The sequence below is a fragment of the Trachinotus anak genome, unplaced genomic scaffold (genome assembly GCF_046630095.1).
Source record: "Trachinotus anak isolate AG129_WGS33_773 ecotype Australia unplaced genomic scaffold, CSIRO_AGI_Tana_v1 ptg000026l, whole genome shotgun sequence".
NCBI classification, from domain to species: domain Eukaryota; kingdom Metazoa; phylum Chordata; class Actinopteri; order Carangiformes; family Carangidae; genus Trachinotus; species Trachinotus anak.
The window spans coordinates 10,288,902-10,307,527 of NW_027273877.1; the positions used below are offsets into that span (position 1 = coordinate 10,288,902).

The 18,626-nt window shown below is 40.5% G+C and overlaps 1 protein-coding gene across 1 annotated transcript in view; it reads left to right on the forward strand.

The window, feature by feature from the left end:
• The first annotated feature begins 80 nt into the window (after positions 1-80).
• LOC139609502 (collagen alpha-1(XXVIII) chain-like) overlaps positions 81-18,626 on the forward strand; it is a 34,309-nt gene continuing 15,763 nt past the window's right edge. Inside the window, exons 1-16 of the mRNA XM_071464196.1 lie at positions 81-325; positions 468-624; positions 1,847-2,421; positions 4,205-4,225; positions 4,314-4,376; positions 6,706-6,759; positions 6,902-6,946; positions 7,138-7,164; positions 7,638-7,682; positions 7,969-8,013; positions 9,523-9,576; positions 10,909-10,977; positions 11,087-11,155; positions 12,440-12,508; positions 15,876-15,944; positions 16,797-16,865. Of these exons, the coding sequence (XP_071320297.1) occupies positions 474-624; positions 1,847-2,421; positions 4,205-4,225; positions 4,314-4,376; positions 6,706-6,759; positions 6,902-6,946; positions 7,138-7,164; positions 7,638-7,682; positions 7,969-8,013; positions 9,523-9,576; positions 10,909-10,977; positions 11,087-11,155; positions 12,440-12,508; positions 15,876-15,944; positions 16,797-16,865 (1,425 nt within the window). The 5' untranslated portion in view covers positions 81-325; positions 468-473. The remainder of the gene's footprint in view (positions 326-467; positions 625-1,846; positions 2,422-4,204; positions 4,226-4,313; positions 4,377-6,705; positions 6,760-6,901; positions 6,947-7,137; positions 7,165-7,637; positions 7,683-7,968; positions 8,014-9,522; positions 9,577-10,908; positions 10,978-11,086; positions 11,156-12,439; positions 12,509-15,875; positions 15,945-16,796; positions 16,866-18,626) is intronic.

An 18,626-nucleotide genomic window follows, 5' to 3' on the forward strand; every position in this document is an offset into this window, starting at 1 on the left:
AGCTTAAAAAAAGGGCCGGCCTATCTTTCGTTTACTGCGAGCTTAGAATGGCTCCAATTCGAGTCTGTTGAGAGACAGGATACAGTCCAAACCTTTGCTGCTGCTGCCACTACATGGTAGCCTATCTACTCGACCAACAGCCTCTCAACTAAGATCAAACCACTGGGACAGGACACATGATTTGATGCACAGGACATGGAACCAAATTAAGTAACTAACTGAATGAAGAGTCTCTCTTTCCTATTTGCACTTTCTGTCTGAATTTCTTAAGAGCCAGGAGAGCCACACAGGGCTGATCACATTGGAGACCTAAGTCAGCAACATTGTGAGTTATGCATGCCTGATGCCTGAGCCTCAAACATGCACGCTTGTTAAAGCTTGTTCTCTGAGCGTGTGCAGAATTTAAAATGTGAGAGCATGTCTGAGCCTTTTTTTTTTTTTTTTAATCTTTGTCTTTATCTCTTAAGGGAGTAATGGTCCCCTCTCTGCACTGGCTCCTGCTGCTGTGGGGACTTCAGGGTCTTTGGGCGCAGGACTATGACGAAGACTATGAAGAAGAAGTGGTGACCACCAGGAAGAGGAACAAATCATATTCATCCAATTCCATTCCGCAAAATGGCAAATGTAAGTCTAAAGTAGTATCTTTATTTTTATGCATTTTTTTTGGGGGGGGGACCAGAAAGTCAGTTTCTTTTCCACAGATGGAAAATGTGTTGTGGAATGTGTGCAGGTGGCACATGTTCCATTTCATCATCACTGAAAAAAAAAAAAAAAAAAAAAAAGCTGCTGCCACGGGTGAAGAAATAGAACATGATACTCAACAAGGACATGCTGGGGGATGTAATCCACTTGGACTGATCGTATCTCTCAGGCTTCTCAGAGCCATCCATCTCCTGTGTGACTATTCAGTGCTCTGTTACCCAAATGTTTTATTCGCTCAGAATCCTGTTTCCCCAGGCACATTCTCTCTGTGACATATTTCTGGGAAGATTAATGTGATTTATCCTCAGCCTATATTAGATCTGTGACCTCCTTCCACAGCTGAAGGTTAGTACAGCAAGTTGAGTTACTTTTATTTCCGCGTTAAAATTATATGTCACATTCATGAACTTATCACACTTTTCTAAAAAAAAGGCATCAGCCTATAGAGCCTAAACGGTCAATAAATCACCTTTACCCGTTCTGAAGGCTCCACAGATAAAAAGTTCTCTCTGACTTATGAAATCCATTTGGCTAGGATCAGTTGGGTCTTTATATTTGGATATGAAAGTAATAAATGATATGTGTCTTCATATCACATTAGCAACAGAAAATACAGGAAACATACATTATGTGCAACTATCTAAGTAGTTTGATGTGCCAGGTAGTCACAAGGGCAAAACAGCTGTATTAGTTTCATAGAAGGCTATTTTATTAAAAAGTTGCTTGGTCTTCTAACTATTCTGCATTTTGGAAAATAGGAAATGTGTTTGTTCAGTTTTCTGGCTGAGAGTTGGATGAGAATAAATGATGAGGATAAATACATAGGCTAAATACAAGGCTAGAGCCAGCAGTCAGTTAGCTTAGCTTAGCATAAAGACTGGAAACAGGAGGAAATAGCTGGGTAAAGTAACAAAACCTGCCAAGAAATATAAGTCTTAAGTTGACTAATTGAGATGTTATATCTAGATCCAATCTTCACATTTAACTCTTGACAAGAATATGAATGATAAGCAGACATGAGAGTGGGATCAATCTTCTGATCTAAGGATAAGGATAAATTAATTGTATTTCCTATAATGTCAAACTATTCCTCAATTTCTTTCTATCGCACAGTTAATTAATGGCTGACTCCTTTCTTCTCCAGCGCTCATTGATGAGGACTGCGGTTTGGAGATAGCCTTTCTGATCGATAGCTCAGAGAGCGCCAAGGACAACCATGCCCAGGAGAAGCGATTCGCCTCAGACGTGATGGACCGGCTGCAGGGCCTCCGGCTGCAGACCGGCCGGAGCCTCAGCTCCCGTGCTGCCCTCCTCCAGTACAGCAGCCATGTCATCATAGAGCAGACCTTTAAACAGTGGCGAGGCACCGATGACTTCAAGGCACGAATTGCTCCAATCGTGTACATTGGTCATGGCACCTACACCACCTACGCCATCACCAACCTCACCCGCATCTACTTGGAAGAGTCGAGCACCAGCAGCATCAAGGTGGCCGTTCTGCTCTTCGATGGCATCTCGCATCCCAGGAACCCAGACATATTTTCAGCCGTGGCTGACGCCAAGAACCAGGGCGTCCGTTTCTTCACCATAGGCATCACACCCGAAGCCAATGAGCCAACCAACATAGCCCAGCTGCGGCTAATCGCTAGCTCCCCAGCCTCTCGCTACCTTCACAACCTGCAAGACAGAGGCATTGTCGAAAAAGTCATTAAGGAGATTGTGAGTGAAAATAAACCTACTTACATTTGTTTCAGATTGCATGTAAATATGGATATTATCGAGTCAGTTTGCTTAGCTGACGACTCTTCTCCACTCTGCTACTGCCACCATGCTTTATTTCAGCATTTATTTCTATGCCCATATTCTTTTCACAAAAAACTTGCTTTAAGTCTGACAAGAGTCCTCGTTTATACATGGACATTTTATTTAAATGACAAATGAGCTCCGTTCAGAACGGCATTGTAACAGAGATTCTCAATCAATTACACAGATTACTTGCAACATAGTGTAAATCCCTTTAAGTCAGCTTTCTAAGTACGTCTTCATTAAAGTGCGATACAGAGATTTGAAAGGAATGAATATGTTTTTGGTGTACGTAACATGCTCAGGCTTGCATAATCATTTTGCTAGCTCTAATGCTTCTACATTTCTTTGGCACTTACACTTCATGAAATTGCATGTATATTTGAGAACTGCTTTTTACCAGAGGGCAGACATTTCTGACAGGTAGAAGCTTCAAAAACCCATTATGCAGAAAAGACTTTTGCCAAGTGAATATAGTATCGTCCTTGACCTCTCCATACAACCCAATAATCATTTCCACTGTGCTTTGACACTACCCACTGCTTTGATTTCTTGCATTATTGCTTCCCTGATGTACACCTGCTTCCTGTTGCCATAGTAACAGGTCTGCTGTCATCAGCCAAGTCATCACAATAACATTAAATTCACTTTACACACAAAATGTAAAGTTTCTTGAGCCCTACATGTGTTGGGAGAATTGTTTATCTTGACTTGAATGATTGGTTTATATAAACCAGCAGCACGCTTCCACTGAGATAATAGGCCATGTGCTGCACAGCGACATCCTGCAGACACAACCAGACTGTTGGTTGCAGCATATGCTCCGCATTAAAAACTCCTTATGGGAGAATTGGGTGCAGTAAGTGCAGGAACCCAGCAAGAACATGCATACACGCAACTCATTCAACCAGCTCCTCAAACACCACTTCAGAATCAGGCATACTGTTGACACAGGTGGTACATATCCAAAGATGATCAGGGGAAACTCTATAGAAAACTTGCACTGAGCCTCATAGAGCATTGAACCTGACAGTCTGCATTCTGCTGGCATGCAAGAGCCCAGCAGCTATAGACTTTCATCTTATTGCCCTGCAAAGGCAGCATCTGTATGTCATAAGCATGACCCTCTGTCCTAGCTAAGAAACTGTCTTTTATCTTCAGTTCAACTGCATCACTCCATCCTCTAAAAATGGACTGTCTGTGTTGTCTTCAGACACCCCTCCCCACTGCGGAAATATCCCCTGGATACTCATCGAGGCTATTTTACTGATCAGTTCATGTGGTTTGTATTTAGTTTTGGTGGATTTTGGACCATTCCCCCATGTGTAGAGAATGTGGTCAGCTTTGAAGGGAAAAGATTCCGGTGGGGTGAAAACCGGGGCTCTGGTCAGATCTGCCTGTTACAAGACGAAGTGCAGGTTGCGAGTCTGCTCGCAGAATCGGGTGAAGGAGGTGGAAAGCCATTTGACAAACTGAACACAGCAGTGATAGAGTTTAATTGGGTGTTTGAGTAGCAGGTGTCTGCAGTTACCGTTGAATCCTGCAGTGTAAGTTAGACACCCGAATACAAGGTTAGTTCACATTCACCGAAAGACTGTTTCCTTAGATGTCTTTGTCTGCTGGTGGGGTATAAATTAACAACAACCATATGGAGTAAATCTAACAACATCTTGACATTCTTGTGTTTCTTGCTCCACAGACGGCGCTGGCGGATGAAGGGGTGAGTCTCGAGACTGCAGTCTTTCCGCACATGTCTTGATTTGTGTCCCTGTATGGCCTGTCTGACTCTTCCTTACTTGTGTTTGAAGTGTCCCCTGGCCCAGAGCAAGTGTGCATGCGAAAAGGGTGAGAGGGGACCCAGCGGCCCTGCTGTAAGTATTTCTCCCACCCAGCATTGGTCTGTGGGGCCCCAAAAGTGTAAAAGTGTAGAAAATAAAACAATAATTTGTAAAAATAATGTGTTAACAAAATTTATCTCATTATTATAAAATGGTATTTCATCATTTTTACTGATGCTATTTTTTCTCAGCAATATCTTTATTTCATGTTACTAAGCATTGAATCAATTTTAATTATTTCTTAAATTGTTCACAAAATGTTGGTTGTTTGATGTACATTGCACTGTTTACTACTATGATTATTTATGTCATAATGTATTTTTAAGTTATTTAATAGGAAACTCTTTGGATTTCCATATTGGACCCTCTGCACCATATAAAATAAGATCAAATCTCTTTGAAAATACAAATGACAGTTACTCCCAAATTTGCTCTTTTTGAAGCATAGGACACCACAGCTGACAAAGACCCCCTTGATGCTGACAGGCTACATAATTGCAGGGTTTTGAGGAGGTTTAGTAAATTATGCTGTTTTGAGGAGCTCTGTTTCCCTGCAGCAGTGAAAGTAAAGCGAATGCTTTACATTCTTCCTACAGTTTATTGAAAACAGGCCTAAACAGATATTTACATGGAAAATCAGTAGAATCATGTCTGAAAGAAGCCAGCCACATGGGATTGTCTGAGGACACATGCTGGATAAGATGTTACATGTATGACTTTCTTCACCTGCCAAAGTCATGTCGTGATATCCTTTTAATACGCAGAGAAGGTCAGCCACAATTACGTAGTGGTTTTGCTTTGATGTATTTTCACAGGATGAGAACAGAGTAATTACCCCTTAAACATAACCGAACAAAAGCTGTTTAACATCAGGGGCAGCAGATGCACACTGACGGAAGCAGTGTGTGCAGACACAGACATACAGAGAGGGACACACTCCAAAGATAAAAACACACATGCATGAAAACAGAGAACAGCCGGACAGTTGTTCGGGTAAGTCCTCTCACACACATGCTGACAAGTGGAAGTCCCCTCTTGCTCATCTGCTCCCAGACTCAGTGGCCTTTGTCCATCATGGACTTCAAACATCTTGCTTCCATGCTTCCTCTTACATTGCTGAGCATAAGGCAGCTGAGTATCTCCGAGAGAAGTAGACCAACTCGGAGGAATAGTTCAACATTTTGGAAACTATTCCCTTTCTTTTCTGTGAACCAAATTCACCTTTTAATGCGTCATATCACAGTTTGCTTGTTAAATCCAGATAAAGACCAAAGTGTTAGAATAACAAGTTGTGGTATAACGTGCTAATAGGGTTGCAAGGTGGGAGGAACTATTTCAGGCACCCCCTGTTCCTGAGGTAAAAGTTACATTCATTTTTACCATAGATAATGTTATATGACTCACATCTGGAGCACTTCTACAGTATGGAGTGGCAGAAAACTCTTGTGTTTGAACCATCAGTACCAAAGATTAACAGTTGTGTTAGAATAAAAGTTAGTGTACATCCCAATGTTTGGATTAAATACAACTACAACTGCATTTCAGTAAGAGCCATCCAATCACTGAGACTACGATTCTGTTTCCGGTTCATTTATCATTATTTTTCCAAATACCTGTTCACAAATTCATTCATTTGCACCTTTGACTAGCTTCGTCTCCACGGCGACAGCAGCTGTGGCTTATGAGTGTTGTTGTATTCAGCCGTCTGCCCTGAAATAATTAAAAGTGGTTGCCATAACATAAAGATATATGACTAATCTCTCAGCAAGACAGCGAGTAAATGTCAAGCTATTCCCTTAATATATGGTATCATTGTAGTTTCTTGTAATTTCTTGTCACCAGTTTCAAATAAGATGTGTGGCTTATCTACGTAGACTAGCTGGGGTGATGTAATTTAATAATCAAACTACTTTGCTGCTTTATTGACCCTTTATTTGTTTTTCTGACCTGGATATTATTAGGGTTAGGAAGGGCTTATCTTATGATGTTACTGTATTTTTCTATGATATAATTAAGTAACTTTTCCTATTGTCTAATTATATATTGAGAGAAAATATATCTACTTATATATATATATTTGCTTAGTTATATTCTGTTAATGTGTAGGTCTTTTTGTTGAATTTGAATGTGTCTCATGGTATGCCTTCCATATGGCCAACTTTTAGTCGAGAGGGAAAATTTTGTTGTTCTGTTTCACAAGTGAATGATTTCAGAGTATGACTTAGTGATGATTTCATACATCCAGTTTATGAATTTATATTTTATATTTATGTATTTACATTTATGTTTATATCACTCTGAAGAGCTCATGTTTTCTTTTTTTTTTTTTCTGCCTAATGTTTCATGCAAATTTTCTCTATAGGGCAAGAAGGGCCGTCCTGGAGAGGATGGAAGCCCTGGTTCAAAAGGGCAGAAGGTGATGCTCACTCATTCACCACCAGTTGCTTTTTAAATCAAACTACATGGTTCAAGTCAACTGCTAGTTTAAGGTATTGCTGATGTGAGCTAACAAGGTGGGTTACCTTTCCTGATTAAAGTAGAACCCTTCTTTTCCGTAGGGTGAAAGTGGGCTCAGTGGACTTCCAGGTCGAGAAGGAGGAGAGGTGAGATGAGGGTCCTAAATCTAGTTTCAAGATTTAAGTTTTATAACTTGTCAAGATACAACAGAATAAAAACTTGTCCAATTTGTTTCGTCTTCCACTCGAGTCAGTGCTGTTGTTCTGTGGTCTGTGTGGCAGTCTTGTGGTTGTTGCTTGTCTCCTCCTGACTTAACAAGGCTGTTTTGTACACACAGGGGAAACCAGGATACAAAGGAGAGAAGGTATTGTATGGATTCTACTGTTGAGTCTCAATTTTCCCATATGGTTTGTCACATCTATGGGGTTCCCACGCTTGTGGAAAACCTGCAACAGTGAGAGAAACTGGAGAGTAATGTTTTCCAGACGTATGATGATGAAAGGAAGCATACACAAAAAAGATCTAAAAGAAATATCACAGAAGTTTGTTCTCCTTTGTTCATCTGTGTTTAATGTAAAGCTCATGTCAAGTATTTCTAGTTATTTTTCTTTTGAAGAAATGTAATCCCAAAGTTCTTAATTACATCAATCCCATGTCATTAGTCTTGGCTAAACAGCCACTGGATAGGATATTTAAAACTATTACTCCTAGATTACTGGTTGGAAATTGTTACTTGAAAACTTGTTATTGAAAAGCTGTGGAATTTGATGAAATTGTGCAAAATGACAGTATGCCTCATTAAAGGACCTCGCTTAACTGTTGTTTGTTCTCCTACAGGGCGAGAGAGGGGAGTGTGGCACACCTGGGATTAAGGGAGACAGAGTATGTTGCCCTTTAATGTTATAATTTCCTGTTGCAATTTGTTGTCATTGTTTCAGTGATGCAGTCAAGGAAATCTGCCAGAACTCACGTTTTATCTGAGTAAAATAACACTTATAAAGTGATATATTGGTCACTATCACTGACTAAAGTTAATTGTCCATATTCTTTCAATCCATATTTTTATTTACCACACTGTCACTAAACCTAACAGAACCACTTTAAGATGAAAGTATTGTTTGTGATCATTATGGACGATGAATTTTAAGACACTCCTACTCTTTTCCAGGGTCCTGAAGGTACCATTGGCCCAAGAGGAAATCGTGGACTTCAGGTGAAATCTACCATCCTTTTATCATTAAATCCAACTGACGTTTGCTAAGTATCCCCCCCAACCCCCAACACGCGTTAGTAACTGTTGCTACACCTGTCAAGCTTTCCACTTTAACATGGCACTTGTGCATTTTACCATTTTAAGCTCTAACTTCATAAACTGGTTAAAAACTTCAAATAACTTTAAGTTTTCCGGCTCTTTTGTCACAAAATGACATCCATGTAAACGGCCCTTAATGTGATCATGATGGCTACACACATGGTATAATGCTGACTAGGCCTAAAGCTGCATGGACCATGCAAAAAGTCTTGTAAGTAAGGATTAGTATTGTTTTGTACCTTAGGGTAGTTCATTAAGTATTATAGTGTGAATTAAGAAAAAATGTCAAAACTGTTCTATTGTAATGTAACTCTGTGTGAAAGCTTGATAATGTAAAAACATATGTGGACAAGCAAGAGAGGTTAAATCTGTGATTTATTGTTACAGTACAATGTGTCACTCTTACAATGAAAAAGACTAACTGATGAGTCTGGAAAATGTAGAAGCCTAAACTGGATCAATCCTGAATGGAGATTTTCCCAATATAACCTGTAACCCCACAAAATCTTGTCTTTGCCTTGGGGTAACACCAGGAGCCAGTTTCACAAAGATATTTTAGACTTGTCTGTAGTGTCAGGCCAGTTTTAATTTTGCTCACAGAATGCGAGTACAACCGTTTCACAAAAACAGAGTGACTAATTTTAAGACACCTTACCCCCAGGCTAACAACAAAAAACAGGAAAACGTGACATTACTTTTCCTAATTTGAGGTTTGCTAACACTGTTATGAAGACCAATGAGAGGGGAAAGCATTTTAGAGACCGCAGCAATTTTTCTTCCAAATCAGATTTTTCTTTTTATTGTTTCACTTTCCAAAGTAAAATGTTGAATTTTTCCAAAAGTCAAACATTTTCTGCCGGGGTAAATGGACCTTAGTAGTTGGATGTGGTTTGATCTTTTTTTTTTTAATTCTGAAAAAAGTCTTACCCAGAATTCATAGTACCACAATCCGGCTTCAGATAGTCAAGAACTAAACTGCTTTGTGCAACAGATGCGTTCTTTATCTGAAGTCTGGCTATTTGTAATATCTAAGCCATAGTCAAAGTCTATCTTGGCCCCAGGTTACCCCTGCGGGTTTTCAGCTAGTTAGCCAGACATGCTAAAGATAGCAGCTTACATTAGAGCACAGAACTACAGCGTTTAATCCATTCCTTATACTTTTGCTCCTGTGTTTTTGCCTTGGAAGTTATCACTTACTGCAGCCCTGCACACACAGCTTCAGCATGCAGACATATCCAAAGATTGGCAGGCCTGCTGTGCCTAGTTATGGTTACTAAGCTATGATTGGACAGCTGTGGTGAGGGGGAGGGGTTTAGCAAACAATCAGTTGTGCCATTTTCATCTCAGAGACTTATCGTGTGACTTGGCATCACCCAGTGTTTAACACTCTCGCACTTATTCACAATGCAGGGTTTGCCTGGTCCTACTGGTGATATCGGACCTGAAGGTGTGATGGGTAAAAAAGTAAGTATTCCTCTGTTTGATGCTTTTGAAATCATTGTTTGAGATGTATGAAGCGAACATCTGAAATTGAGGAGGTTTATGCACCAAAGAAAGAAGTAAATCAAACTTTCTCCTCCGACTTGTCTTTCCGTTATACGTAGAGTGAATTCACTTTAGTGCCAAAGACTGGCCTTTCCCCTTCTCCTGTCCAAGAGCATTGATCAAAGGTGACCCACAGTCTCAAAACCAGATGCATATCTGAAGGATACTGGGTTTTTGGTTGGATTCATAAACTCCTTTCCAGTCTGGTTTGAATTAAGTCTCTTTCATAGCTGTGTGAATGTGGTGTCCATGTCAACTGATTGATAAGCATAAAGATAACGAATAACCCTGCTTCCCGCGGAGTGGCAGAGGTGACAAATGAAATGTGTTGCTGCATGTGGAGGAATATAAAGTGGAAGAAAAAAAAAAAAAAAACACGACATAATAAAGTGTTCTCTTTGTGCCGAAGAATTCTTCTCAGAATAACATTACACTCACGAAGTTGACATTTAAAATGCGTTTAGATTAAATCAATTCATCACAGGCATAAATAACATCACAAATGTCAAGTAGCCCTACGAACTGATCGGGTGACCATACATTTGAACACTTTTTTTGAGTTATGATCCATCACCACTGGAACACTTGAAACCCTTCTGAAGTACCTCATCTGTTATTACCTTGTCAGCCTATTTGTCTGTTCCTACTTTTAAAGCCCCCTCTCGCGTGTTATAGCTGCCAATTCTGCCATGAGCCCTCACTCCCCACCAAGTGTTCCCTCCTTAATTATTTTGGAAGAATGTACATGCTGATTGTCTGGCTGTCATCCTATATCACCTGAATGGCAGACTAATGTCTGGCTTTAAACATTGTCCCAACTTGCCTGAAAGGGCAAGGGAAAGAAAAAAAAAAAAGTGCCGGTATGCACCGACTAACATTTCCACGCCCTCTTCACGTCTCTTGTGTGCCCTCCTGCTGCACACCATGGCTGTGATTTACAGCTTCTGAGTGAGTAATTACATTCTTTACCAATAAAGTCTTGACTGAAGGAATGAAGGACCCCCCCCCCCCCCCCCCCCCCCCCCTTTAAAAATAGCTAAATAATAGAGGACGGGCAAACAGTTTGTGTATGTTTATGTGAATGTGGAGTGGAAACTAGACTAGAAGAGCCTGGGCAGCTCTGTTGTTCAATCATGTCAAAATGGGACAAAGAATCAGATCAACAAAGCTACTGTATGTGTACAGCTGTTGATGCATTTGTGTGTGTGTGTGTGTGTGTACTTGCACATGTCCCTGCCTGTCTTTTTATAGGGGGAAAGGGGACTTCCTGGGCCACCTGGAATCCAAGGGGAAACAGGGATCGGCCTTCCAGGACCCAAGGTGAAGTCTGCCACCTTATTGTTTTGGAAAATGAACTCATGAAAACATAATAATCCACCTGTGTCTCACCCTGTTTGTGCGCTCCTCTCGCTTTTTTCACACTCCACAGGGTGATCTTGGTTTCCAGGGGCAACCGGGGCCCATCGGTCCCCCGGGACTTGGTGAGCCGGGACCACCGGTGAGTAAGAAGCCAGCACACAAGACTGAGACTAATGCTGCATGTCCAAGGTAAAGAGTCAGCATCCTCACAAGCTGCAGAAGACATAGGAAGAGCACTGTTGTTGTAGCTAGGGGTTATTTTCATAAGGATGCTAACTAGGTATGTTTCACTTTTATTAAACTCTACACTTATTAAACTATACAACCTGTAATGCCACAAAATTATGTAATAGGAAGTGCTCCTTGGCTTTGGAAGCAATGTTCGGTCAGGTTTCTCCTGTAGGTCCAAAGCCAGTTGGCCGGGCTCACATTTGTGGCTTTACATCAGAGCAGACAAGCCCGCTGTTCAATCCATGTCTTAGGCTACACCCACACTTTGAGTTTTAAAACACATCACACTGCTACATTTACAGAAACTTTTGGAGACGCTGCTGTTTTGAACGCTCTGGGGTGGAAACCTTTGGAGACAATGAAGCAGACACCAATGAATTTGAGCATTCTTGAACTTCTTGTCTTTGCTAGCAGCTGTTCCACAGTTAATTCTACATTTGAATGCTACTTCTACCTTTTCTGTCCCTCGTTCATAGTGTTTTCTGCAACTAACCTGCAGAGCAGACTCTCTACTTCCTGTTAACACCAGCACATGCATGCCCAGTGTACGTGGATGGTCATTTGATATGTTTTTAGTATGGATAGAGATTATTCCAGATACTTGCATAGTAATGACCATTCATATACCAATGGACCATTCACCACTTAATGACCATTCACTTACGTCCACACTAATATGATTTCATTTGAAATGAACTACAACGCAACCCCAGAGTTTTCAAACAAACTCAGGCTTAGGGGCTTAAAAACTTTGGAGTAGTGAGGCGGAAACTACAATGTAGCAGTGTTTATGTAGTCTTATGCTTTTGCTCTTGTGTTTTTGGTTGTGGAAAGTCTAATAAAAAGACACAACCCTCTCCTTCAATGTCATATATTGCTCATATTTTTAAGAAAACAGAGAGAGAGTAGAGTAGAGATAGACAGGAAAGTCAGGGGAGACAGAGGGAAGGACATGCAGCGAGGGGCCCACCCAGACTCAAACCCAGGCTGCTGCGGTAAAGACTCAACCAGGGCCCCCCAAGAAAGATTTTGATTGAGTTTTTTAGGGCCTTTAGTAAATCTCTTGTTTCGAGAAAACCAAATTCTCCAGACTCAGTTACAAAGCCATGACTGTTCAGGGAAGGGGTTTAGTGAACAATCAGTTTTTTTTATGTTCCTCCTGTTATCATTCACATCATTTTCTTTTATTCAGGGGCCTCAAGGGCCACAGGGAGTCCAAGGAGAGAGAGGGCAGATAGGAGAAGGTCTGCCTGGACCAAAGGTGAGTTAGTGTTCGTGTCTTTTATGTCTCAGCCTCATGGGGCTCACAGTTTTTCCCGGGGAGCTCACGCACTAAAGCCAGTTAAAAGCTTTGAACTCTCTTGACCCCACTTTCATGCATTCATCTTCACTTCACCCACCTGCCCACTGACCTGCACAAAGGCCCCGTCTGGGCTCCAGATTCCAGGACGCATTGACAGGAAATTGACAACGTGTATGGTTACAAGAGACGACAACGCAACACAGAAGGTCCATAAATTCACATACAGCAGAGCAGCATGAGTCTCATTAGCTCACGGTACGACCCAGTCCAGTGATCGACATGAGAACAGGCCGGCACTGAGATGAAGATGCAGATAAAACAGGAAAGTAGCCAGAACTCCTTCAGACATGACAGCGCGAGTGACTCAGAGAGGAAAGAATGAGTTCGTTCCTGCGTCTGTGTCTGCTCAGTATGTACACACACACACACACACAAATACACAGACACATAAGATTGTCTCTCCCACATATGGACACACACCTACACAGGTGCACACACAGAGATGAAACTGCAGTTTGCGTTCTACACTTCAAAGACCACACATGGTGGGTGTAATGGCTTATTCACTGTTTTTAAATATCTTCAAAATGTGCAATTTTCAGTCAAAAAAAAGTAGGATTCAGTGCTTTCCCAATAAAATGTCATAGCTTGTAGCGTGGGGGAGGTTCTGAAGCAGCATTTACACCATCAAGTAAGGGTTTTTTTTTTTTCCATCAACAGTTAAATGGATAAATCATTATAAATATCCTGAGAAATGTACTAAACTTTTTTTTGTGAGTGGGGTTACAGTGCAAAGACAGTTTGTCATGTGGGCAAGCTATATCAGCTCCATAAGTCAACACCTATAAGCTGTGTGCCACTGTAACTGCAAAGGCTGTTAATTAACAGTGGAAATGTTGCCCTTTAAAATGCGAGTGCTTCCCATCAGATTGTGGGTGTAAAACAGACCAAACCTCCTGTGTTGTTTTGATAAATCCAGGCAGTTCAATTAAACGTGATTGGGATGCCTTTAGGTAATGACAGACGTTAATCACTTTCTGGCTTTGTTGCAACATTAACAGAGTGACTTCACATCAGAAGGCGCAGTAGCTATGATTCGGGTTAAATTCTTAATTTTTCCACTTGCCCCGGACCTTCATCTAATTTATCATTTGTCAGCTACCTCTGAGATTGTAACAGCTAGTTTCCACCTGTGAACAGACAGAGGTGTACCCCCCCCCCCCCCCCCCCCCCAAAGATTGGCCTCGGGGGTGCTCGTTTTTTCCTCAACAGGAGATTTGACCGCGCACTCGCAGATGGCGTTCTTGTTCTCAAGCAGCGTTCTTCACAGGACGTGTCTCGACAAGCTCCAGATTCACAGGAGCTCGGCAGCAATATTAGCCTTTTTCCACATCATTTGCACCTCAGCTTGTGTGCCAGAACGAGGGCTCGCACAGTTATATGACAATAAATCCATACTTTTTTGAAGATGTCATGCAAGTGCAGCCTTACTATGCTAATAAATGTACTCCTGTTTCTGACACTGTATTTCTGTTGTCCTTGGATGACCTTGGAAGACAGGGAAATTGTCTCAAGGGAACAAAGACTCATCTGCGGAGTCATCCCCAGCCAGACTTACAGGAGACTTACTGTCAACTTGGCTTACTGCTCTAATCCCTCATTCTATTCCTGTTTTCTTTCTGTTCATACTTATAGATCCTTTCTAGACCCATTTTAAGACACACAGAATACTTTGCTTTGAATCATATTTTTGTCCAGTATGTTTTTTACACACAAATTGGTCAGTAAACCACTAAGAAAGGGTTAAAAGCTCACCCACTCTTTCTCCCTCTATACAGAAACTATCATGCAAATATGAATATGCCTCAGGCTTTTGGCCCAGTTACACATACTGAGTACCTAACCCAGTACAAACCATACACTTCAGAGAATGTCTCACTTTTAAAGTAAGAAATAAAATAAATCTTCCTCTTACAAATAAAGTTTAATATACTCGACATTGCCGCTGCAGCCTTGGTCAGGTATGACCAGTAGTTTATGATGGCTGACGTTAGATAGATATTGAATTACTAAGCCAGTTCTAAGACTTGAACCATTGTCCTGTGTTTGTTACATACAGTAGTTGTAACATGCTTATATACTGTAGTTCCACAGCCTCAGTTTAAAAGAAGCCAAGCTGATGTTAACCATGTGTATACAAAACTTTTACTGAGCTGGCTGGAAAACACTTACACTGGTTTTTACCTCAATAGTCATAGAAACAGCGTGTTACCTGTACCAGTGATCTGAGCTCATTCTAAAAGGCGTGCAACCTTGGACACAAACTGATTCATGGGATTCAAAGGAATAATATTACCTTTTTGTTAACAACACATCTAAAAGGACTAATATCAGAAAGTTGTTTGTGCTATTATTGCAATATTAATTGCATTTACATTTTATCAATAAATAGACCAACCGATTTTATTTGCTTACCATAGACTGAAATATCTCAGCAACTATTGAATGGATTGCCAAGGTATGGAAGCCCATTCCCTGTCAATATCCAGTAGGTCATTATAATGAGAAACTTTCTCAAAATAATAACTTAGTATTTTAAAATGATGACAATCTCAAAATGAGAAACATGCCATTTCTTTAGGCACGTGTTTCCTCATATTTTATTTCGATAGCAATGACAGAAGGCCAGCATACTAGTGCATTGTTCTGAGACAATAAATCTTGACTTGAGAAAGTTTCTCATTCATTTTAGATACTAAGTTGTTATTTTTAGATATTAAGTCATTATTTTTAGATAGTAAGTCATTATTTTGAGGTATTTTGAGGTTTCTCATTATTTTGAGATACTTGGTCTTTATTTCAAGTTTGTCATTATGATAACTTTCTTAATAACAGGATTTTTTTTCATCACATTGGCAGAAATGGGCTTCCATACCATAGAGATCGGTTGCACCATCAGCAGATTAACTTTATACTTAATGATAAATATCTCAGTATCTACTGGATGGATTGGCATGAAATTTTGTACGTACAACATTCATGGTTCCCAGATGAGGTATCCCAATGACTGTGCTGATCCCTCAATTTTTCCTGTGGCAAATCCTATCTCTGTTTGTGGTTTAGAGTGAAATGCCTCAACAGATAATGGGATTATGAAGAAGTTTGGTACAGACGTTAATGTTCCCTTATTAATACATTTGTATAACTTTGCTGAGCCTCTGACTTGTCATCTAACTGCTAGCATGCTCTCAAGTCATTCTTTTTATATATTTTAACTGCTATTACAAGAGCCAAAATGGTATAACTTCTCTGTCTCTCTTTACAGGGAGAGCGAGGCTTGGAGGGGCCACGGGGGCCCAGAGGACAGCCGGGCACTGGAGTCAAAGGAGACAAGGTAGAATACAGAGAGGGTGTAAATAAGACGCCTGGCTGAAAAGCCTTCACACAGGAATGAAAATAAAACGAGTGTCCTATTGCGAAGAAGGCCAGGAGTTGGCAGAGTCACCAGTGAATCCACAGTGAATGCATTCATGCAGGGTGTTATATAGGAGGTCAGAGTTTACAGGTGATGAATCAAGGTTAAAGCTTGAGTTGTGTAGGAGGAGTGAGGCTTCTTGGTCTGGTTTGATGAAAGTGAAAAAGCGAACTCTGCACTGGCACAGTCAGACAAAGATATTCTCTCTTTCTTTCAGGGTGTGTTTGCAGGTCTTTTCAGCCATCCCGCAATCTTTTTAATCACAGACTTGAAAATGTATTTTAAAATCACGTAATTCATCGTTCATTACACTGGAAGATGACATTAACATTTAGGAATCTTCCTGAGGAAAAAAGGGGTCTTTTAAAACCGAAAGCTTTTACATGGGATGGATTGTGATGACAGTTTTATCGGAGCTGATAGATAATTGCAATGTTCCCATGTGGTAATGACAAACCAGTACCTATAATGTCGATGCTGCAGGTGACAGATAAAAAGAAATTGAAAATAAGGCAAATGTTATTGAGTTGTGTGTATACTAAGAACTGACTGCTGAATGTACTCATGTATTGCAATAAATAGTATATATTCATTACTGAGCCTAAAGGAAATGCACAGGATCTTGGGAAAGAATGTATTAAAGGTGGGTGCTTTCCACATGTAGTAAATCATGAACTGTACCGGCTGGCATTTGAGTGTGATGCACTGTCATGCTATCAATATTTACATGCTGTTATTATCATTAACCTCCATATTTACCTGAATCTATAGGGGGATTTTGGACCTCCAGGTCTTCCAGGGCCCCTTGGCCTCCCAGGATTAGGCATACAGGGCGAGAAGGCAAGTACTTATAATATTACCTATAGCATTTATAACATGACTCCTACTGTGACTTACACTACCATAAATTTACAGTTTTGCATGTTATTCCTTAATTCCTTAAATGTACATGCTGTTCCAGTCTTTCTTAGGGACTGTACACAAATTACTGTACAAAGATTATTGCTTTTTAGCAAGCAAGAACCCACTGTTATTAATATTTTCTTTAGATCCTCCCTTTGACGCAGAAAATAATCACAACAACCTCCTCCCACATGTAAAAATAATATAACAATATTAAATTGGTACAACTTGTTTATATATTAATAACTAAACAAGACAAAGCTTAAGAGTTTGAGGACCGTAAACCTTTACGCAACCATAACAAAATAATAACTATTCCAGTCATTCTCTATTCTTAGCCATGCTAGCAGTGTGGCTCGAGAGATGACAACATCAGTCAGTTGGTTGGTCGAGCTGCCACTTTGGTCCTGAGTGAAATACCTCAACAACTATTGGAGAAAAAAATAATCCTTTCTGACATTTGTAGCTTTGAGTGAAATATCTCAACGTCTACCTGATGGACTGTCATGAAATTTGCGACAGATATAAACTGATTCTCCTCAAAATGAATTATAATCAACTTTGGTGATCCCTTACTTTTTCAACTAACATCACCATCAGGTCAAAGTTGTAATTTGTCTCATAAATTTCTTCATGAATAAATACCTGCAAAAAAAATGACATTCCCATCAACCACAGCTGTGCTTTGTGTTTAGTGTTAAATAGCAAGTACACGTCAGCATGTTAGCGTTGTTTTTTCACCAGCCAAGCACAGCTCTTGTCGCTCCACTTTTTATTACTCTCCCCACCAATAACTCAGCTACAGAGTAGCCACTAGTAAGGCAACTACCTACTACACTTATTCAGGTATATGAGCCTTCTCATTCACTATGATCTGCAAATCTGCGGCTGGTCGCTTTGAGGCTAAAAAAATCTCAATCCAAACTCTTCTCCTGTGTGGTTCTAAGTGGTTGTTGTTGCCGCTGAAAAAGAAATCAGCAAGAGGCAGTAGCTATGTGAGATTCTGAACACTGAAATTAAAGATGAATTTGATGACGTAGTCTTTGTATGAGGTCAGTCTGACAGATATAATTGAACCAACATGATGCGTGTGTTTCTTACGTATTTGTATTTTCGAGCAACAGCTGGAGACTCAAGGGAGACTGTTTCCTGTTGACAGCTGAGCCAAAGATTACTTCCCTGATATCAAAGCACAAGTTAATTACCGTCAGAAAATGGTTCTGGTCCACATGTGGAAGAGTTAGGGAGACAGGTGTGTGCACCATGTGTTCCCACAACACAGGTCTTCATGGGTCCAGAAATTTGGGCCTGAACCCCAAAAGACCCATAAATGTACCACCCAGAACTGAACCAGAACGGGTCAGTTACTTGAAAGCTGGAACCCATGCAGAACTGAGAAGTGCCAAAACTGAAAGCGACCCAGACTTGTTCATTATTATTTGGAAACTTGTCCCAGACCCATGCTGAGCCAAGAAATGCTGGACACAAACCCAGCCAGGAGACAGAAACCCGATCAGTACTAATTTTCCAACTGACTGTTGACACTGATGTTGTTGGTAAGTAGTGTAGTGTTTTACCAACAAGTTAACGCTAATTTACAACTTGTCAGAACAAAACTTATTGATATTACTTCATAATAAGAATATATAATATAATCTTCTGTGCCTGTCCATGATGTATATAATCCATCCTCCTCAC